At 36.9% G+C, this 24391-nt stretch overlaps 1 protein-coding gene across 1 annotated transcript in view; it reads right to left on the bottom strand.

Annotated features, from left to right (window-relative positions):
• ARHGAP42 (Rho GTPase activating protein 42) overlaps positions 1–24391 on the bottom strand; it is a 139771-nt gene that overhangs the window by 80316 nt on the left and 35064 nt on the right. Inside the window, 2 exon segments of the mRNA XM_079302274.1 lie at positions 10559–10593; positions 10596–10618. Of these exon segments, the coding sequence (XP_079158400.1) occupies positions 10559–10593; positions 10596–10618 (58 nt within the window).

The following is a 24391-nucleotide window of genomic DNA, read 5'->3' as shown; positions in this document are numbered from 1 at the left end:
TAGTCCAGAAACAAGTTTTGCACCTTTAAGGCTGGCTTTGAGAGTAAAGGGGGTGGGGAAGGAGAAGCATTGGAATGTCTGAGGCGGTTGTTTTCAAAACACAGAGTTCCATCGTTTCGTCTCCTGGAGGGTCGCCGTGGTGGAGAGAGCTCCCCTTTGCTTTTAGTTAGTTTTTTGACTAACTACTGAAGCAGAGAACTTCCCTGGAGAGTTTTTTCCTTTTTTTTCCTGGAATTATTTGAAGCTGCTCTGGACTCCAGGGGTGGCACCAGGAGCTTGCAGTGTGGCCACCGGGGCTTGGCCTGGGCAGTGGCATTTTCCAGTGCCGGAGGGACTGAGAACAGCCTGAGCTGAGCTACAACCACAGGAGAGAGACTTTCTGAGTTTGTCATCTCTTCAGAGCAGCAAGAGGTTTCGGTATTGGGTTTTTTTGTGCTGGGCAGTGCTTTGCCTGCCGAATAAATGGTTTTTTTCTGCTTCTCTCTGAGGAAATTTCTTCCTGAACTGGTTGAGGGAGGGGCCACTTGGGTTGCTTCCTGGGGATGTGCCCTTGGAGGTTTTCTCCCAAATTTGCCCTAAACCAGGATACCTGGTTTCTTTAACTTTGACTACTAAGATGGGATTGTGTGTTGCTAAGTGGGCGCAGCTGCAGAGGTCACCCCTCCTGTGGATCTGCAGGATGCCCTTTAGGGAAACCGAGGCGACCTTTGCCTCAGTGCAGGCATTATGGAAGATCTCGCCCTACCAAGCAGCTTCCCAGCCCCTCGATAGTATCCCTGGTGTAGATGGCCTTTACCCACGGGTGGGAATGCTGTGTGCAGTGTGGCAGCAGCTGGGGGCAGTGCTCTGCAGACTGACGGGAGGTGCGCAGGAGAACAGCTATCCATAGAAGTAGCTGTCACAATATTTTAATCCTTAAGGCTACCAGACTCTGTGGCCCCATCCTTCAAAACTTTTCTCAGGACCATGTCACCATGGCTTCCAGATTTCTACTCTAATTTCCTTTTAACACTAGAAAACTAATCTCTTTCCCTGACCACAACTACTTGTAATAGCAGGGCTGCAACAAATACTGCACCAAGAAGTAGATTTGTAGTCATCTATTTTGGTGGTCATGCTAGCTTAAGCAGTTTGCTGATCTTGAAATGCCCCTTCATCCTGTTTTTGACTTCTTCTTCTGTACTTTGTTGCTGTGACACTGAAACAGTCTGTCGCAACATGGTTGAAAAATAACCAGTAAATATCTTGTTTGTTTTGCTTTTAGCCAGGTCAGTTTTGTGAAGTGGGTACATAATAAACTGGCTTGGCTGCCAAAAAACCAGAACAAAACTGGTTATCTGTTTCAGTCTTAGCTCAAAGCAAAAGCACTTCCTCTGGGAGATACATCCAAGAAAGCTTCTCAAAACAACAATAACTGAAGCCTCTGCAGACACTTGAAAAGTATAATAAAGGCAACCTAAGCATTCTGCAAATATTAACACAAGTTCCTAACAGAGAATACTTATATAAAACACTTTTGTATGTAACACAGCTATGAGCCCATGCAGATTACACAGATTGCTCAAGGGAGAATATTTTGCTTCCTTTGAAAAGGTGGGGGCTTTGGCTAGTGGTTTGTTTGGTTTAAATAAGGGCATATTTGTTTCTACACACCCTTTGGTACATAAAGTGCTTGTGTTTGTTTCCTGTTTTTAAAACACATTTCCCAGGACATTAAATAAGAACAACAAATAGTGGTTTCATTCTGGAGATCAGACTAAATGAAGGAAAATTAAAAAGTAAGTTTGTAGGGATGAAGCACTTTTTCTCATACTTTCAGGAGAATTGCAGATAAATGCAAAACCATTAAAAATTTAAGAAAGTGGTAGTAGGTCAGGTAGCAGCATGTTCTGACATGATTACAAGCTAGTAATGGGTACAGCACATATTCTCTTCTACTACCAACTCCATTCCCTCCCTCTGTAGTCAGAAAATAACTCACAGGCTATAAGGTTGGCTGATCCAGAACTTATGTTCCTTTAAAATACTGATTTATCTTTCTTTCTCTTTTCTCTGTCAACAATCATCTCGAAAGACACATAGTGACTGTGGTGGAAGCAAAAGAATCTACAAACTAAAACGGCAACTGCCACATTTCTGTGAAGACTAAAAAGTCTTTAAAATAAATTCCTTCCAGCTACGCTACTCACAGAATGCATCTTAAAACTTTGGGATATGCTGTCATGCAATGCTATACTACATGCAGTGAAATGCTTGCATGGAATAAGCATTTGAATTGAGAACAAATTAGATTTGTAAAATGAGAAGCAGTAAAAGGCTTTCCAACTAACCCTTCATTTTACTTTTAAAGAAGAGAGCATTTTATATCCTCTCCATTATACTCTTCAAAACTGGGAATAGCAAGCAATCTCTCTTTCTGAATGTTCTCACTGAAAAATGCTGCAAGGTAAAGTTAGAGAGAGACCTTTTACAAGGACAGATAGTGACAACACAAGGGGAAATGTCTTTAAAGTGAAAGAGACTAGATTTAGATTAAATACAGGGATGAAATTCTTCAATTTGAGGGTGGTGAGACATTGGCATATGCTGCCCAGAGAAATCACAGCTGTCCCACCCCCAGAAGTGTCGAAAGCTGGATGGGGTTTTGAGTGACCTGGTCTTGTGGGTGGCCTCCGTGCCACAGCAGGGGGGTTGGAGCACGGTCCTTAGGATCCCTTCCAACCCAAATCATTCTCTAATTGTATATCCATATGGAGGCAAGTACAAATACATGCACCTTGAATATGCACCTTGACTATACAATTACACTAGTCTCCCACAACACATATTGTTTTTAAAAATAAATTGATTTTCTTAATTTGCATTATCCGCAGAAAACTGAAGAGCAAATACTATATGGACACTGAATTACTAAAGCCTTCTTCTTACTAAGGCTTGGAACACTGTTTATGTAAGATGGTAAAGGACTGTACATGAATCTTATAAATCCCCTTCTCTCTGTTTCCCTTTCCTTTCCTCTTTAAAAATTATCCTATTCTCACTCTTCTGTCTCACTCACAGCCTCTTAGCTCCATCAAGACAGACAAGTGCTCCCTCTTTGATCCCAACTAACCAGTCAAAACAACAGCAGAGATCAACATGGGAAATCTGCATTTTCACACCTCTTACAAAGTTGTTTACTACAAGAAAATAACCTTGTCACAAATCAACTCTATGACAACTAACTCGGAAAATAGCCAAGACTGTCTCTAAAAAGTCAAATTGCTTTCCTCCTGAACAGGTAGGTTTTAAAGGCAATGAAATTATCTAGGCCCAGGCTGAAGAGGACAGGGTGCAAAAGGCTTTGCATATGATATGGTTCTGCACTCTGGAAGTTCGTATCAACAGGAAATAACTCACATTTTCAAAAGAAAAGAAAATGTAGAGAAAAAGCTGCTAATAAATACAGAGGAAAAACATGAACAGTAGGTTTCTCTGTTGACTTCATGATCATAAAATTCTGAACATATTCTGAATTGATAGCATTGTTCTGTCACAGCATGTGTCACAGCACATCACAAGGATTCCAGATGTATCTTCTGCAAAATGGAAAAAAACACAGACCTGTATTTCAATCCCAGAGGATGGCAGTTACAGGGATGTGAGAGAGAATGGTTGCAATTGTTTCTATTGAGATCAGTTAGATCTTTTAAAAATTATCATACTCACATGTCCCAGGATTACTGGTTTTCCTTAATTTCCACAAAAAATAATGGAACAAATTATTTTAAATCATGAAAATTATTGGAGAAATTAGAATTAGATTTAAACAAATTCAGAATGTACTAAGTGTACAATTATGGAAGCCGATGCAGTGTATCTGGAAGAGCCAGCTAATGCTCTGTACTAATAGCACCCACAATTTTATCTCCTAATTGTATGGCCTATTATGTGTTCTTTATCTGACAAAAGTTCAGAAATACATACAGATGTTCTATGTTAAACTACCTTAATGATAACAGAACATGAACTGCTTACTTTTATTACTCTGTTTTGATTTTTTTTTTTAACTGAGCACAAATGCTAAGAAACATCCACTGAACACGTGTATTTTCATACTTATGTGGTGCAGAGAAAGACAGCAAACAGGATTCCTTCTAGCCCAAGATAGGGCAAGGGGGAAAGCAGCATGAAGAGTTCTCTCTCAACAAGAACCCACCAAAGGATCACGTTGCAAATTTGCTCTCTAGGAAGTCGGCATGACAGAAATATGCCAATCACTTCCTGATTTCATATATGAGTTATAATGGTCAGATAACATCTGCAGGGAAATGAAGGTACAGTTCTACTATCTCCTTTTTAGTAATTAAATCAAAGAAATTACTATCTTCTGGATGTAATTCTGGCCCAGAAGGTCTTCATTTTCCTTGTGTGCGCTGAAGTGATGGGAAAGAAGTAATAGAAAGTTATTGTGAAAGGGATTATTTTTCCAGCTGGATCACTTCTCCAATTATGTTCACCACACAGTCACACAAACATTTGTACCAGCACAACAAGGAAGATCTTTTATCAAAAGGTTCAAGAACACTCTACAGATATGCAATTTATATGAATACAGAAATATTCTTCTAAGTCTTGCTGAATGTACCCTAAGTAACCTCCCAGTTTGGACAGTAAAAGAAGATGGAACATAAGGCTGATTGAGATTTGGGACAAAGCTGGTTCTGCAAACTGCTAATTAGATAAAATTCTCTGTAGCATATTTCCTTCAGTCATTCCAGAGTTAAAACACAGCAGAAAACCATGCAATGCTACTGACTACACTCTCACTTCTGCAATATTCTCCAAGTAATTTTACAGTGTTTGTTCTAATTTATTCTTACAAAGTAAGACTAGCAACTGTATCAGCAAGGAAAAGAAAGAAAAATCTGATTTCAAGGGCTGTAGTGTTAACTATTGCTGAGAACTAGTTCAAATGTGCTGAAGGATGTAATTTCCATTAATGAATCACAGACCTCCAAATGACATTGATCTAACTTGTTTGAATTGCAGCTAATCAAAGAGATCTCTTTTCTTTTCTCATTCTCAGCTTCTAGGTGTTAAGCCTTCCTTGTTGCCTTTCTCTGTATCTTTTGTAGTCTACATAATACTTTCTCGCCAGAGATGCATATAGTCAGTATGCAAAATGGTGCCTTCCCATAAGATTTATGAAGGCATGTGACTTGCTTCCAGTAATTCTCCCAATATTTTCTAAAACTTAGCCTGTCAGAGGACAGTAAGCTTTCTAAATAAAAAAAAAAAAAAAAATTAAAAATTTAACAAAACCATTGAAATCAGTATTTTCCTATCATGCAGAATTTCCCTTACTGAAGACATGATTTTTTTTTCTGTAATTAACAGCAAATATTTTGTCTGCTATGGTAGTGAAATAGGAGGAAGAAAGGATGAAAAAGTAAATAGATGAACGTAGGCAAAAATAATAAAAAAAAAAAATTCGATACTGAATTAGCCATCTTAAGGAAAAAAACTCAAACTTGCTAAACCCAGGTGTTTTTTAATTAAACAGCAAACATGGTGGGGAGAGAGGGAGTATGAGAAACAACAAAATAGAGAAACAAGCAGTTGTAACTTCAAAGAAGCACTTTTATTTGTGGTGTTTTCCTTCACTTACAGTAATATGCTTTCAGTGTTTTTCCCCGGCAGACCTCCCACCAAGGAGATTAATTTAAATGCCAAACCTTCATGAGAGGTAAAAAACACTGAATCAGTACCAAGTATATCACAACACATCAAACACTATTTTTTTGCAATTTGAGATAGAGATCATGCAAAACAAAATGTCAGTGTTTTGTTCTGCAGTCTCAGGTGCAAGGTTATTTTTCCCCTGTATAAACTGAGAAATAAGCTGCCCTGTGGATAGGAGACTGCTTACTCTTCTGATGGAATCTGTAATGCACTTTGCATTATAGGGAAAAGGTTAATTTGCTCAACAACATGCTGTGCCCTTCAGTATCTGATTTTATGTACCATTCCATGAATAGCTGGTTTTAACAGCTCATTTATTTTTCTTCAAGTGCAGCTTTTGAAACTGAATATTTTGATGCTTTCCCTGGAAGCAGATAGCATCAGACCCCTTGTGTGAGGGCAATACAGAACCACAATGCGAACATCCAGTTAATACAAAAAAGTCCACAAAAATGAGATACTGTCTGAACCATGAATATTATACAAAAAGTCAGACTTTCTAAAGAAAAATATTCATTGAGCATAGCACAAAACTATCCAGTTCAGAATTTTTATACTATCCCCTAGAGCATTTAATATTGGTCAGGAATCTCACTGATTCATGATGCCAGAGAGAAAAAAAGCTCTGGGACCATTCATCACCTGCCAACAACCAAAAAAAAACAAACAAAAAAAACCCTTGGAAAATAGCAAGGAATGTAAGAATTAAGAGCCTATTTCAGTCTTGGATTTAGTAAACTCTCAGAAATAATCAGGGAGTTCCAGCAAGATAGCATTAACACTCAAGAGAACTCATTCAATGCTTCAAACTCATTGGGAATCTCTAGGACTTGGATGAACCAGTTCATCTACACTTACATCAACACAGAATAATCCTATGAAAGGAAAAGGAAGTAGCATTTTATTTTACTCCCAGATCATTTCTGTTTGCTATTAATTTCACTAACAATATCAAATTAATAGGAAGCATAAATAAAATATGAATCTCTAAAATAAAATATAGAACTTATTTAATAGAAAAAATGCAAATTCAGTGGAAGAGGAAGGAAATTGTTTTAAGTAAGTTCCCTTGATAAAGATTCAAACATTCACATGGGATTAAATTATAGCATCTCTATTGTTCCCTAATAAACACTAGGAAACAGAGGTCATTATTCTACATCCCTGATGGCTTGCAGCTGAAATCATTGGAAATGCAGTGGGGATGGATCTATCCTATTTACAGTACATATGAAGCCCAAGAGTAGTGCTGTTTGCTTGGGTTTTTTTTTAATGTACCATTTACCACCAGCAATACCACCACAAAATGACAGTTATCAAACCTAAGGCTGTATATCATAAAAGAAGGTATCTTATGAGTTACTTTTTCCTTTATTGTTTTTTTAAGGGGAAATATGTGGCACACGGCCTCTGGTTTTTCTGACTACTAGCCAATTTTAGCACCAAGAAATAAAATACAAGGATACAAGAAATTGACTTGCAATAATCACCATATTAATACTGCTGCCAGTAATAATGGCTACAATATCTTACAAAACAGAATATTTATGTGATACAGTTTCATTTAACTTCATACTTCAGTGTTTTTCCCAATAATACTGCTCATAATGTCTTGTTTCATTAGCTTCTTCTAAATTAAAAAAAAAAAAATAAAGTTCCTTCTGGTTCTTTATGCAGGAAGGACAGAAGACTTGCTAAGCACCTCTCAAACTATTTCCCTATTTCCTTGTCTATTAGAAACAATTCATATACACATTCAGTGGACAAGCACTCCAACACTGTGCTCACCAAGACAAAAATACAATTTGACTTATGAAGAATTTAATAGGCATCAGATGAGAAATCAACTGATTATATGAATATATATTTTTCATATTAAAATCTGATTAATGCACTTAGATGTATGCTTATAATTTAATAAAATCAAGTTCAAGGCAGGGAAACAAGGCCATTAGCTAGCCTGTAAAATTCGTATCTGTCATTCCGCATTCTCATACATCCTGCATTCACTGACACAACAGTGGCTTTTACTATCACATGCTACAAGAATTAAAAGAAAGTTGAAAGTAATATGATGAAGTGTATCCATAAATAGCCATAACATTGCCTAGCTGTTCTTCTCCAGCCTTCTAAAAAATGTCAAAAAGAACAAGCTTTTTTTAATAACTTTTGCATGTTTCTCTTTTTATGCAGGAGGAAATCAAATTCTTAAATACCTGCATGCCATGTCTCAAGCTTTCCCATCAGCTGAGAACTTTGTTTAACAATATCACTAAGCTGAAAATTGGCTGACTTAAAGTGCTTCCAGCAGAAAAATCCAAGTGTATGCATAATGCTCCAAACTTACTCAGAAACAAGCAAAAGTGATCTGAAGATTCCACAGTTAAATTACAAGTTTGTGAAGTAAAAAACTTATACTAGCAATCTGTTTGGGACACTGTTCCTCATAGGGACCTCTGGATTCTATGACATGCAGAAAACTGCAGTAAGAGACTGGGGAATTAAAACCCACATCTTTGACAAAGGTGATACTTTTACTCCAGTAATAATTAAACAAATTCCATCAACAGGCAGCTCAAACTTTTTAGACCTAGAGAATTTTTAAGTTTGATAAATTTTCTTATGCAAATATAACTACTATGAAACTTGTGTCTCCTCAAAGTTCTCATGTTCTCTTTCTGGACAGAGAAGGAGAACTGAATGTGGTTATTCAAAACTGAGCAAAAAGCTGGTTACAAATGATTTCCCACCAAGACCAGCTTCCCCCTACATGAAGACCCTAAAGGGAACCATGTTGGAGCAGCCTGTTCCTGAAGGAATCAATCCTGTGGCAAGGATCCATGGTGGAGCAGGTTATGAAGAACTGCAGCCCATGGGAAGGACTCAGGTTGGAGAAGTTTGTGAAGACTGTCCCCCGAGGGAGGGACCAGTACTGGAGCAAGGGAAGAGCTTAAGGAGTGCTCCTAATGAGGAGGAGGGAGGTGCAGCCTTATTCCCATGCTGTGGCACTGGCAGGGAAGAGGTAGAGAACTGGGATTAAAGTAAAGCCTGAAAAGAAGGGTGGGGCAGGAGAAGTTTCTTTAAAATTTGGGTTTCGTTTCTTATTACCCTACTCTGATTTGATTGTCATTAAATTAAACAGATTTCCCCAAGTCGAGTCTGTTTTGCTCATGACAGTGATTGCCAATAGACCTCTCCCTGCCCTTATCTCAGCCCATGACCCTTCCCTTGCATTTTTTCTCCCCTGCCCAGATGAGGAGGGCAATGACAGAGCAGCTTTGGTGGGCATTACTAATCCAGCCAGGGTCAACCTGCCACACTCAGCTACACAATCCATGCATTCCCATGGAAATCATACTGATACAGAACGAAATGGATCATTCCATCTGACTGGTCGTTTTTCACTTAATTATATTAATATTTCTTCCTTCTTTTATGCTAAAGGCCTTCCTGCATCTTTCACAAGAACATTATATGGCAAGATCAAATTATAAACCAAAGAGAGGCCATAAACTTCCAAAAGGGAAAATGGTAGACTCCTCTGAGTGGGAAAAAAAAACCAAGGGAAAAAAAGGAGAGAAAATAATAGGAAATTATTTGTACATATTATGAAAGACTAGAGAGTTTGAAAATAAAACCCACACCTATTCATTGATTTCTTTTTTTCCTAATAGTTAGCTCATAACAATCTTTAAACTTTAACTGGAAAACTTTTATTTTAAACATTAACTAAGGAATTAGTAAGTGTTCCGCTAACCAACTTTTAAGGTGGTAAGTATAGAAGTCACCTCACTCTTCCAGCTACCCAGGAAAAAATTTCACATGAAGCAAGAAAATGCATTATACATGAAGTAAAAAAAATGCATTTGTACATTTAAGTGGTATTAGCTATGCAACCATACTAAAAAAATGCTATGACTTTGCCATTTTAAAATATTTATGTAAACAGAAATAGTGGGAGAGCAATTCTATGGCTATTTACTTTTAGGGCAAGACAACTTAATATAAACTTCTTTCTGATTTAGTAAATTTGTTCCAATCTGAGTCATGAAAGCCTTACCTCAATGTTGTAAGTACCCATAAGAGGAAGGAAAACCAGGACAGACATAATCTTTGGAGGGATTAGAGCTGGTTAAACTTTCATGATATTTAAAAATCCCCCTACAGATGTTAATTCTTAGCTCACTCCTTTAGTCATGACTGACTCCCAAGGAAGGACAAAAATAGCTTCACTTCTTGCTTGTTTTTTTTTTATTTTTTATAGTTGCATAAAAATACACTTAAAACTTCTTTAACAAAGCTATATTGAATAGAAATATAAAATCAAAGCAAACAGCAGACTCCAATGGCATAAGGACACCATCTCAATGGATGACTCTGGCAAGTCTGATCCATAATGTATTCTACAAGAATTTCTCTCGGGTGATGAATTACTTTGTCTTCTTATCACTTACGTACCATATTCTTGGATTACTAGCATACATTTACTGGACAATACTCAAGAGTGTTTCTAATATAAACACAGGTCTACATCTCCAATATAAGCTTTTTGCAGGAAAGGAAAGGTACAACAGCATTCAAAACTTATTTTGGGTCAGGGAGCAGGGAGGTAGCACATTGAGAGAAAACATTTTTTAAATTGATTCAAAACTCTTTGGTTGAACAGTTTATTAAAAATTGCTGTAGTTTGTGCTAGTACATTTCGGCCTTTGCATAGGAATTCCAAATAACCCTACTACACAATTTTATTTTTTTTTTTAAACCACTTCAGGGGGAATAGAAAAAGTGTACTATTTTACACAAGGAGAGGTCCAATGCAAGATTGTCAGCAAACTTCCAGTCGCTTCTCCCTCTTCACAGCAATCAGGAGCGAGCAAACTCCTTCAGTGACGGGCTGAAAGGAAAACAAGAAAAAGAAGTTTCTGCTTAAAATGATATTTTAAGACAACTATTTGGATAGGATTTTATTGGAGTGAAGCTACAGTGATTAAATATTGCTCTTATACTTGAATGTATCAGTCTTAAACAAGATAGACTGAAGCAGGCAGAAGGTCAAGAGCAAAAAAAAAAAAAGAAGAACCTGAGTCTTAGAGAGTCATTTGTATTTTAAAAATAATTTTTAAATGGAATTGCAAACATGGGAAAGATCAGTCTCAAAACAAAAATTCCACTTTCATCCAGAAATTCACTTTAGCAACTAAAGCAGAAAGAAAATAATGAGTTTCTCCCAACAAGTGGGAGAACAAATATTTGCAAGACCTGTGAAAAATATTTGGGTAAATATTTGAAACTCAACATTTTAGAAGAAATGCCAACTGTTTAGATTTAACTGCTCTTTAGCTTTATGTTTTACAAGGACAAGGTCTCAGGTGACCCAAACAGATGATTGATTTATAAGCTTTGAATTTTGTTACAACTGTGACAGAGTCTTTGCTCAAAACTGTTTTCAAATAGAAGTCAAAGGGCTGAAGCAGACTCAATGGAAACATAATACAAGAATTAACCCCTAAAAGAGGGCAAGAAAGAGTAAAACACTCAGAAAACTCTTAAGACAAACCAGTCTAGAAAAACCTTTCCATTTGTATTACTTTCTCAAGAGCACAGGATTTACTCAGATCCAGCATCACAGTCCCACAGGCAACAATCCCAGAGGACAATTATGTGAAGAGAGTTAAAAATCTCATTTTATTTTCTCCGGATGCAACTAGCAGTAATTGCTACCAATGACAGGATGCTACATTTTGTGGTTTAAAGCTCTGAACTCAGAATGCAGATTGCTAAATACTACAGTTTCTCACAATAAACTTGAGGCAACCTCAATCATTTTGAAAGAGGTAAAATAACCCCATGGAAACAAAATTCAAATTTTCTCAAAAGAACAGGATTGAAAAGTTCTTCACAGTTAACCAACATATAGTGCTAACGGTATGCTAATGGAACTCCACCTCTTAGTTATTTTTTCATCTTCTTAAATGTTTTTTGTGTCAGTCTCCAATAAGAGGGCTTTATCCCTTCACAACTTCTCTAAAAGATTTAAGGAAATAAGCACATTTTCTAGAAAGTACTGGAACAGATCCTTTACAAGATAGTAGTATCTGGATTACCCTAACTGTCTTGTCTGCATTCATGAACTGCTACTTAGTTTTTGGACCATTCCCAAATAATTTCTATTCTTTATACCATCTGGACCTTGCAGAGGTCACCCTTCAATTCTCCTTTCTCTCTGTTAACTTTTACAGTTGAAGAACGCTTTGCTGTTTGTTTCAATTTCTTCTGCAAGAAATTGCATAGCTATTTTTTTTTTTTTTTTTGCAACTATGATGTTACGCTTGCATATCTTGACCTCTAAGCCATTGTTTGCTGACAAATTATTTTTTTTCCATTACGAGTTCTTGGTCTAGTCCAAATCCACCTGGGAAGTTAAACATCCATCTACTTGGGCTTTGAGTCTTTTCCTTCAATATTTTTCCCTGAGAACACAAGTGCCAGAAGATTTTGCCAGTTATGTTGATATCAGGAATTTCAGTTTGATATCCACTGAATTAACTCAATCTCTTAATCAACTCATAGTACCCCATTTAAAAAAAAAAAAAAAAAAAAAAAAAAAAAGCCAAACAGGTAAAGAAATAAGATCATTAACTGATTGGTTATACCTGACTAAGAATCTGTAGAGCGTTACACTCATGAATATCTAAGTAACCAACATGAAATGCTAAAACCTAAATAAACAATTAGCCAGACAGACATGGCTAAACTATGAGGATGGGGAGGGGGGGGGGGTGAGGGAGGATGAAGGGCAGTGTAAAAGAAACCCAAAACACAAAACCAGTACAAGAAGCTTTTAATGTATTTTTTGAATTTCAAGGCAGAACCAAAGCGGTTTTTAGTTTCAAAGTTGAAATATTTTGCTTAGGGTTTAAAGAAATTCAGGTCAGCCACAGGATAAAAAGCATATAAAATTCTGTAAGTGTGTAAATCAAGATTTTCATCAATATTTAACATTAGTGTAAAGATACTAGTCTGTCACCTGTACAATGCCTCAGCTAGAGACTGAGACACTGTCTCCATCTTTTCCTTCCATTGGCTCACCTCTGGGGGACTCACAAAGGTCAAAACTTCACTAAGAACACAGAACATACACTCTTCAGCAGCACTAAAACAAACCATTCCCCTGATCTTATGAGACTTTGCAGAGACACCTTCACATCAAAACTGACAACACCTCTGATGCCCACTGCTCACATCCATCCCCACATCCATCCCAACATTCACACCCATCCCTACATCCAGCAATGGGATGTCCTTCCCAGCTCAGGAGGTGCACAGAAAGAATGTGCGCATTGTGTTATTCAGAGCATTGTGAAGGATGCACACCCTGCACACAGAGTTCTGCAACAGGGACATCTCTGGTGACCCCAATGGTTCTTCTGTCCTTGCAATGCCATCACATACTTCTAGAAAGGATTTATCCATGCCAGCTCTCCTACAATAGTCCTGAGTACTGCAGTACTGATCTTTCATGTTATTACATCCTTGTTCCCATCCAACCCCTGCTCAGTGTGGCCTCATTAAAAGCCAGAGACATGTCCCTAGAGAATTTTGCCTGTGATGGAAGCTGCAGTGGGAGGGGGGAAGGGAAGGAAAGAGAGCCCTTGCTCCTCTTTTCCTAGCGTACCCTTTGTCCTCCTTTCTCCCCCCTTCTCCCATAGAGCCCTCTGGCTGAGAGAGGGGACAGCTCTGCCTCACCTCAGTTTGGGGCTGGGCAGCCAGAGAAATGCTGAGGGCAATGGTCACCAAGGGAGCTGAGGCAATTCACCCAGAGGGCACCTGAACACTTGGTGACCTGGGTGATCTGGGCAGGAGCATTCTTCCCTTCCTCAACTAGCACCCTCATCAGGATCTCAGCACAAACCCTGGGCACAGGTACACTCATCTAACTCTAGAGTCACAGCTCTCAACAGGAAACAAACAGACATTTCAACAATAATAAGTTGAGGTGCTTTTGTGTAGTTGAAAACCAGAAGATTTAGTAATCAGACCCATCTGTGTCAGATGCAGCCCACTGTCTGTCAGGACACTCATCACTAAGAAAAGATTGTGAAGCTGGTGTGTAATGCCACAACATTTTCTAAATCCACTTATTTTAATCAGAATAGACACAGGAGAATTAAAGTGAACTTTGTTAACAAAAAGGGGGTGGGAGGAAGAAGAGTCAAATATTTTGCAAGAGGAAATGTCATGGGAATGTGCTGATAAGAAATAAATTCTGAACACACACCAATAATATGAAGTACAATATGCAGCCTAGCATATTAAATATAAAGATATTTTCAATTCTTTTCATAAAGAATTATTGTTATTGGTGGGCCATTAAAAGAAAATGAAGTGCTGACCCAATATTTTATTCTAAGTCATTAGGCAATATTAACTTAAAAATCCCAACAGTTTTACAGTCTGCTTTTTATTTAAGGGCTACTCCAAAGGACTTGTAAGATACATTTGGTATCATGTTAGAAATGATGCCTGTGAAAAGCAATGCCCAAGAAGCAAAAACAATTGAATGTGTACCTAGATGTACACTTGCAGTCTCCATCACAAACACAACAGGTTCCCACCTGCTCTCTCTGGAGTGCTCCCAACTCAATTAACAATGTGCTGCAAAATTTCCCTTGTTCAGGAGAAAGGGTTCTCATTATTTTATTTACCACAAAAAAAAAGTACTCTCTTTACTTTTAATTGAAAAGTATTTTAATTAATTTGCTTCATAAAGAAACAGACTAACAGTACCAACAGCTTAAACATTAATGGTATAGATCAACAATGCTCTTTTTTTTCCAGAATCCCTATAGTTTCAAACACATGGTATAGCTCCACAAAGAACTACACTCATATATGTAGACTTCAGTGAATGAGGGAGAAGTAAAAAAGGAAAAAATTAATTTATGTGAATTTATAGAATGCTTATTAAAAATATGATTCATTTACACTCTACAAATCTGATTTACTGCATTGAAATCAACTCAGTAGCTCATAGAAAAAAATGGACATAATAAATCTTATGAAGATTTTGCTATATACTTGTGTAGAGAATGTATCCATGTCTGAGGAAATTAGTGAAGCTACTTTATCAACATTTGCTTAATATTTAAGAGAACTGTGTTACACTGTACCACTAAATGTCACACACAATAGATATGACATCATCTACATTTAATGAGAAAAGGCTGACAAACTGTATGACACATAATAGTTTTGCATGACCAATACTGAACTGAAAGGCCTAATGCCAAGTTTGGAAGGTAATATTCAACCCAAAACAGAAATTAAAAGCTACTGTGGAAGACAATACAACTAAATGTTCTTTTCTATTGCTTTAATTTCCACTTATACATTCAGTCTTAAACAATGCATAGACAGTTTTTACGTACTCTAAAGCACACAAGATTTTATATACTCTAAAGCACACAAGATTTTATAGCATTATAAGCAGATAGCACCACCATCTTCAGATATGTGAATTCCAGCACAGAAAAATAATACATAAAGATATATGTCACATGTTCTCACGACACCTTGCTGCATGAAAGGCAAAATGAGCAAGACTGTTAGAGATTTCCTTATGCCTTTCTGATCTGACTGAGGAACTGCCAGGACTGTGCTGTACATTGCTCCCAGTACTCTTTGGCAGGAAGGTCAGTCAAGAACATTCTCCAGAACTGGTCATACCTAGCACAGACTTGCTTTAGCAGGCCCAAATTCATGCTTGAGCATGAACTTCAGCTGAAGTCTAGAAGGGAGTTTTTCCCTGTAAATAATATATCAAGAATTCAAGATAGACCAGTGGAGCATAAGGAAATTTTCTAAGAATTAACACTTGTTTACTAGACTTCCGTGAGAAAGCAGAATTAATGTACAATCCATGAAGGCTGGGAGAAGAGACTTCCTTTTCCAAATTTAAAATTAAAATAAATATATTATTAAATAGCTGTTAATTCACAGTTTTATTTCCAAAGCTGTTAATGATTGGCATTAACTGCAGCCAGAACAAGCAATTTTTCAACAAATCACAACAGCAAATAGAATTTCCATTCTTCTTTCTAAGGCTTTAAGACATATTGAAAAAGTATGTGAGGTGGTGGTGATGGGGAGCTACAGTGGGTAGGACAAGAGTAGCCACAGAAGACAGAAAAAGCAAACATTTCAGAGTAACACTGACAGGCCACAACAGGTATAAAGAGAGAATCATCAGCTTTCTCAGTAATTTATACTTAACAAGTGTTGTGGATGTCATTAAAGCCACAGAGGATCCGTAATGTCTATCAGTAGGTAACTAAATGGGATGTCCCAAAATATCACCATTATGGCAAGTTTTCACATTACAAAATGAGGAGGAGGACTGTCTTGAAAAAAGACTCCCAAAGCCTGTCATTATCTCAGTCTTTCAATATGTTGGCAATTAACTCAAATAGAGCCTTAATTTATACAACTGAGGTTTCCTTTACCACTATCACGACCTGGACTGATTTGTTAATTATCCTTTTTTCCTCCTATTTTTTCTACTGAATTAAGCCTATAAATATAAAAGTATACAATTACCTAGAGCTTTAAAGGGAATTACAGTTGAGCCAAATAGGAACAAACTGAAGGATCAACACTTTAATCTATAAACAGAAATAATGAATAATTTATGTAAATTGTGAAAAATGTCAAACGTCCTTGAACTTTAAGCAGAATATTGGTGTCAAAGCATTTTATAACTTATGCTGACTGGGCTGAAGCACCTTTGTAACATAATTTAAAGAACAGCAGTGCAAGATGACTGCAACATTTTCCTACAGAAAACAGCTGTTAGTTTTATTTTTAAAACACATTTTCAGAAAAGCTGTATTTGGACAAGAAGACATATGTCTGATAAATCTTCCCAACAATTGCTCAGGTTTTCTATTTTCTTTACCTACTGTTATTTCTTCTGCTATTTCTGCCTAGGTCTTCTTCCCTCACTTTCCAAATGGCAATATTTTTGGAGAAACTTCAGCTTGGAAGACTGAGCTCTGTACCATAAGTAATATTTACTGGAAAAGCAGAAAAGATGACAAAATAGGAGAGGAGTACAGAATTCGAAACCAATTATTATTTTAGCTATTTTGTCCCCTTCTGAGTATCATTCCCAAGATAATAGAGGAAATGCAGCAACTGTTTTCTTTTGTTAAGGTTTAAGATAGTAGCAGTCAGATATTTATGTAAATTCCAGTTTGCAAGCTTGCAGCATGTCAGATACCCTTTAAGCTGAGTATTGGTGTCAAGAGACAAATTATGTTAGAAGATTTCATTGCAAAAAAAGAAGTTATAATATCAAAATAATGATATTTCTTCATGGGGTTTCAGTCTTAGTTTAAATTTGGAAAATGATTATTGTATGTGCTGCCTTATCCTCTCCATTTGGTTTCTCTTACCTTCCTAATCTAGGTATCAGGTTTTATAGATCTGTAATAAGGACCTTATGCATTCCTGTTGTCTGTATTTACATTTACCACAGTCTCCACAAGAACAGTAAGAAAAAGCCATTTGGTCCTTCCTATAAAACAATGAAATGTACTTCCAGTAGTAAAAGACGTAAAATGAAACAAAAATTCAAGTATAGAAGTTTAAAGATTACATCAACATACAAGTGGAAATACACTTTCAAAGTCACAAAGATTCCTGCCAGAAGACAGTGGTTTAAATTTACAGTCCAAATAACTACAGATTTCCTTGAAGACTTCCATCATGGGAAAGCACACTAAGGTACAGACAACCCTGTCTGGTCTGTACTGTCCTTGTGATAGAATCAAGACATTCCTAAGAATGAAGCAGACCATATGAAGCTATTTCAGACTCAAAAAGAGAACATTCTTACTATTTGCTCCATAATTAGTCTGCAAGGGCTTAATCCAATGCTTTTTCTATCGAATCTATCATGATCTTTCAGATTTTGAAGCATCTCCTGGGGAGCACAAGTTTCAGTGGCAACTTTATTTCCTGTGGCAATTCCCTCCTTGAACTGTGAGGAAAGGTATTTGCAGATTTTTTTTAATTATTGAAAATAACTGTGCTACCTCACATAAGGAAATCCAAATTTGCCAAAAAAAAAAAAAAAAATTATAGATCAGGAAGAAAAAGTATGATAACAGCAAAGAGATGAAAATGCCTGTTTTAAAGCTTCTGAAAAGAAATTACACAAATGAATAAGCAAGAAGAATTACAAAATTAAGCCTTTTTATACCAAATTTATGCTTCAAGGTCTATGTACTGTTCTCCAAATATGATCATATGCTGGCAAGCAGAAAATTTCATCAGGGCACAGCTACTCAAGTACATGCAACTAAAAGTAAAGAAACCCCAAGGAATCTCTTTATTTCATTTCAGCCAAGGCATTGTAAACTCAAGAGTAAATCCAGTGGTAATTTTTTCTCCACATCATATATAGGAGCATTTTGGCTCTTCATGGTATTAGGACAGAGAGATGGTAGTAAGTACTGCAAATTCCCCATGAAAACAAATCAACAATGAAACTATCGGATACTCAGCAACAGTCTCCCCATTTGATCTCCCCTGGTTTAGAGCATTTGATCCCTGTATGTTTCCAGACAATGTTCCCCACAAAGCTTCAAAGCCCTTCAATTGCAGGCCATATACCAGGCATAAGCATTTGGGTTTTGTCACACTATAAAGGTGACACAAACTAGCAGAAGAGCCCAGTAATTCCACAGTGACAATGGAATCTCCTGCCTGAGCATCACACGAGTGTGTCTCACACTGCAGGTCAATATAAGAACCATAAAAGGCACCAAAGCTTAAGTGAAGCCCAAAGCTCTGCGAGATGTGTCGGCAGGACAGTGTAACATGTACATACTATATAAGGCAACTTGAACTCAAGAGTATTCTCCCTTTGCAGAAAATTAATAAGCAATATAGCAAGGTATTTTCTGAAGATTTTTACTGGTGTAAAGCGTAAAGTCCAGGGTCGCTATTAGAAGTAAAATACTTTTCCCATTACAGAAACAAACCTCTGTCAGGGTAACCATCTAAATCCAGTTACAAACAGTATCATATTTGAGAATTCTTTGCTATAAAAAGTAACTATCATGTCACAAATATTTAAACATACAAGTACAAGCCTTGTACAAAAGTTAAAACAATTCTTTGAGTTAATACATTTACACTTTCCACTCCACTTCTTTTCAACTGAGGTCTACGCAGAAAGCTACATGTTTATATACAAACTAAGATTTGAATGAAAGTTCAGGCAATCTGGAATTCCCAGATTTATTGTCAGCACTTGTCTAAACAATAAATGGAGAGATCACCTGAAGACTTGCAATGTTACACATTTTAAATAAATTTGATTATTTTTCTTAATATCAGTAAATTGCTGTGCCCTACTCATGCAGAACCTCACAAAGCAAATACAAGTAGAAAATTCTAAATAGATCAAGCAAGGGCAAAACACTTCAGAGAGTCCTGAATTTTTTTAAAGTTCGTAATGGCTGTCTAACCCACAGCATGGTAGTAAAAACAAAACAAAAACAAATCCACAACAAAGAATTATTCCACTACCACCATTACACTTTTAACACTTTATTAAAAATACAGCTGCATATCTACACTGAGCTACATACTACTCTATTTATAAAAATAATACAGATTTTGAAAATACATAATTCAATTTGGAAAATTTACTATCTACTGTAGCATGAATTCTTCAACATGGCAGAGATGTGGCAGAAAAATCTCATTCCAGACTCTACTAGCATACAGCACCTCTCCTGAAACACGGCATCTTGGCGTGCCAGCAAAAACATTTTAAATCATCTAAATAATTTCTTCCCTTTCTTAGGAACGTGAGAAGGATCTCTCAAGCAGTCATGTGCTTGCATAGGGCACTATATCAAAATAGTCTACAAACTACTAACTCTTTTATTGTCTCTCCCCTTTCTTCTACAGCTCTGTGAAAAGGTAGAGGCTTTTGGGACAAGTCACAACAAATACACCATTTCTGCCATATTCTCACAGAAGAAAGAGATAAGGGTTTACATAAGTCATCATTAAGAAATGCTGCACCTCTATGACACATTACAAAATGGGGATTTAAATTATCATGTCAAAGAGAAATCAGCCTCTCTTTTCACCTGATGGAGCCACAGGCAAAGCAGTGGGGCAGAGCTCCACAGCTGCAGAACTCAGCAGGGCATGGGGAACAATATTCAATATATCAAATTCTAACAGGTACAAAGTGATCTTAAAGTGCTGCTAGGGACCTACTTTGAAAAAAATAGCAGCTTGAATTGGCCCCTATTGAAAACTAACAGCATACCATGGAAGTTCATTAATTTCAATTAATCTTTACCACAACTAAACAGACCATTAACCTTTGACTTGAGCAGATCTGGCTTTGCCAGAGTTGACTGAGTTGACATGTCAGAGGAAGAAGAGCTCAAAAAACTATAGAATATTCAGAAACAAATTCAAAGATGGATTCTGATGCAATCAGATTACAATCCTCTCTCGCTCTCTCTCCCCCATCCCACTAGAAAGAGTTGTTATATAAAGGTACTATCAGTACAAATCTTTTGTTCTGAGATAAGAACTGCTGCTTCAAGCTCAAGCTTTTTGAACAGCTAAATAACAACATGACATAGGAAACAACCACTGAGCAATGTACAACATTGTTTGCAGACAGGTTAAACTGCAAAAGTTAATATTCAATCATAGCATTCCATGAACAAAGAAATTAGAAGTTAATTATGACTACATTTCAGGCTTGCCAATACCCAATTCTTCAGAGACCCATCCATACTCTAAGTGAAGGAAAAAACCCTGATATTTTAATCTTTCCAGCTGTATAAACCTTATTTGTGTGTGGCTCTTTATGAGTGTTGAAATAGAGGAAGTAAATGCAAAAGCAATATATTCAGAATGCAACTGAGAATCATTAATACTGTTTTTCTGTTTTTTAAAGTTTTGTGCATTTATTGCTTGAATAATGGAAGAGTTCAGAAAAAACATCACCAAATACTTCAGCAGATGTTAGGTTTGCCGTAATTGCTTAATTGAATTTAGGCCTACAAAGGGATCAAAAAGTTCCCTTGCTTCAAATTCTAAACTCTACTAATTATTCTGATTCCAGAAAGTACAAATCCTTTCTCTTACTTGTTCAAAGCTGAAGATGAATATGCCAAAGCTGAGTTGATCAAACTGCTATCTGTTTTTGAAAATGAGATCCTATTTTTCAAGAGGTATGCTAGCCTGACATCTCTAAAATGTTATGCCATTTTACTAGAAGTGCATTATATGCATCAACAGTACATACTCATTATTTTCAAAACTCTATAAAGCAACACTCTAGTCCTCAGATTGTCTCCCCACGGGCATTCATACTTCCACTGGGATGTCCAAATCCAGAAATAATGAAGTGACAAAGGAGAGGAAAAGATGTATGTTGAAGGCATGGAATGAGGACAAAATAGAATACACCTCTGAGAATCCAGAAGATCAAAATATCAATGAGAGACACAAAAGCTACTTCTGTGAGTGGCATGGACTTGTCCATTCACCTACTCAGCTGTTCAGATCAAATTTTGACTCAACTCTTTAAAAGAATGCATCAAAACAACAAAGTTGTTGCTGTCCATTGCCTCCCTCAAACTCTTTCTAGAGCTCCAAGGCAAGCACTATCTGAGACACCACAGTCTGCAGTCCAATACAGTAAAATGAACTAACATGAATTTTAGCTTCTGTTAGTACACCAGGATGCAAACTGCAGAGACTCGGAGAGCTCCTACTGTCAGCTACTCCTGACACCGAAGAAAGGTAGGACAAACAGAAATGCAGTAACTGCATCAGCCACTCCAATCAGTTTTTCATTTGAATACTCATCTTAAGGTCAACAGAGAACGGAGCATGCAAATTCCAGCAACCTTCTGATAAGTATCCAAGAGAAAAAGAAACAACAAGGACTGTGTTGCTGATCTTATTTTACCTTTTCTTTCTGAACAGATAAAAACGTACTGCACCATTATTTTGTTTCCTGATTTGTCAGCCTCATTTGCTCTTCCAAAGCAAGGACAAGAGCTCTGGGCTTGACCAACAGAATGCCAACCTTCACTTTCTGGGACAGATGTTGTTTTGAAGCCTTGACAGGATTTGAGCACTAGATAGAATGACTCATTTCTTGAAGTCAAGAAACTATAATAGAGTTCCAGAAACAGGTGGCATTAAATTGTCAAATATGCAACAGGGATTAAAAAAAATAATGTCAGGAACAGAATCCACAGATTTGAAATAAATGCTTTAGGCACTTCACACTCTGATTGTGCTGAGTTCCTCCCATAAATTGTTACCATTGAACTTCTGTAGATAAAAATAATCTTATACAAGTACCAAAGAACCCTGTCCTGTGATCTTACAAGAACCTTAAGCAAAATTACTTTGAAAGTAATCTAAAAAGCTAAATCTTAAAATTCATTCTTTCAGCTGGAGGAAAAAGAGCTGGCAAATCTAAGCAGGTAATTACTGTGAAAAAACAGCATGCAATCTTTCCATGCAAATTCAGTCTCCATTGTAAATAGCTTTCTAGTCTAATTCAGGACTCAACCCTTCCCCACCCATCTAAAATAAAACCACCTTTTGTAAATACACTTTTCTCTAATGTGCTCCACAAGGTCAACAAACTCAAGCAGTAGAAAAGCTGATGGGATGATGCCTACACTAAAAAAATCCACCCCCAGAACTCTACCCTCAAGGTGGTGGCGAGATGCTGTTCTTTTCTTTGCTTTGGATAAGGCAGTAGCACACCTGAGATGCTGGAAGTAATTTTAGACTTATTTGGAATTTGGTAATTCCACTCGGAAGCCTGCTTACAATAGGAATTCAGTGCAAAGTAGGTTGAATATTAACCCCAAAAAAGAACTTTCTTGAACATGAAAGCTTAACCTCAAGTAATTAAGGAGATGACCTGTAAGATATCCAAGTGATTCAGACTGTAGGTGGCTTGACTGCATTTAATAAATAATTCAGGAAGAGCCAAGCAAATTCAAGAAGCCATTACACACCACAAGCAAAAGTGGCTTGAAAAGATGAGTAACCTGACATCTACCTTCTCAGATTCCTGATGAGCCTCCAAAAGACAGTGTCCAAACCAAAAGACTGCCAAGACTATAGGCTGATTGTCAAGATTTGTCTCTACACACTGGAGGCTTGCCTAAAGCTCCTATGATTATTTGCTGCTTTGAATTACAGGATGCTTGTCCTCTGACAAGAGGTTAGAGCAAATGCTAACTGAAAAGCATTGTGCATTTGGATGCCCAGTACAAGAAAAAAATACAACAGAGGTTCTGGCTTCACTGCTCAACTAAAACAAGAAGCAAAACACAGCAGTGGACTCTAACAAACAACTACTATTAGCACTCTGCATTTCTTTGTTGGGCTTTTAGTTCTTTCTCTCCAGTACATTTGAGTTGATTTTTCAAAGTTCAGCTTGAAACTATCTGCTGTAAACAACAGAACTGCCAGGTATGAGCTAACAGTTTGTAGATGTTTAGTTGCAAGCAATTTAATAATCCCATGAACGACGAGGTGTGAGTCAGCAAAGATCACGAGCCCCAACTGCTAGCGGCAAGAGAAGAATTCAGTGCTCACAAGATACCACATTTTAGAACTTTTGACCTATTCCTTGTGGCTCAATTAATAATGATTGTATAAGTCATCATAATCCTATTATATTCTTAAATCAAGCATCTGATGTCACCTGAAACATCTGTCACAATATAACTCTCTTCAGGGCAGAAAATCCCAAACTTCAAAACCAGCAGTCATGGAGTGAAAGGACATACACTTTTCACACATTAGCATGTGTGAACAGTACTTGCTGATAAAACACAGATACTAAAATATCAGAATGCTAGAATATCAGAATTTTTTTTTTTTTTTTAATTCTGAAAAGCATGGTCTTATACTGCAGATATTAGATCTCACTGATACATAATTAGCCCTAACACAAAACAGACAAAAACTTGTTGAAGGCACAAGAAAGAATCCCATTGAGTTAATAATGTTTATTATTTTAATCTCTAGACGTCATAAACCAGATAACAAAAACAGAATAAAAGAGGATCAAAATAGGGAAATTCCTAGGGAGAGATCCAGGTGACAACAAGTTGGATAATACTAGGAGAAGCTGGGCAAACCTTCTGCTTGCAAAATTTATGCCTGCAGTGTATACTGAGGTAAAAGACATACGATCATTAAAAACACAGTTTTTGCAGCTGTCCTATCGATATAAAGTTCAATGTTTCCTATAAGGTTTGAAACATGTAAAAACCATGCATCCATTTTACACAAAACTCTGACTGGGCAAGATAAATGACTGACCTCCTTTACTGTCAATTTTAAGTATTTAATTTTTGTGCAAAATGTTTACAAAGAGGGCTGAGAGCAGGCTGATATGTCTGAAAAGCAAACGGCAAAGTGTTATCAAGTGTTGGTATTTCTGAGGAAAACAGATGTTAGATTAGGAAAGCAACACCCTCTTCTCAGAATAAGGGCAAGCTACATCAAAACTTCATTACTGTGGCTTTTCAGTATTATTAATTCACTGTCACTCATCTTGTTATTTTTGCATTGAAAATGC

This window comes from Erithacus rubecula (assembly GCF_903797595.1).
Source record: "Erithacus rubecula genome assembly, chromosome: 1".
Taxonomy (NCBI): Eukaryota; Metazoa; Chordata; class Aves; order Passeriformes; family Muscicapidae; genus Erithacus; species Erithacus rubecula.
The sequence above is the reverse complement of the archived record's forward strand: the minus strand, read 5'-3'. Positions and strand labels throughout refer to the sequence as shown.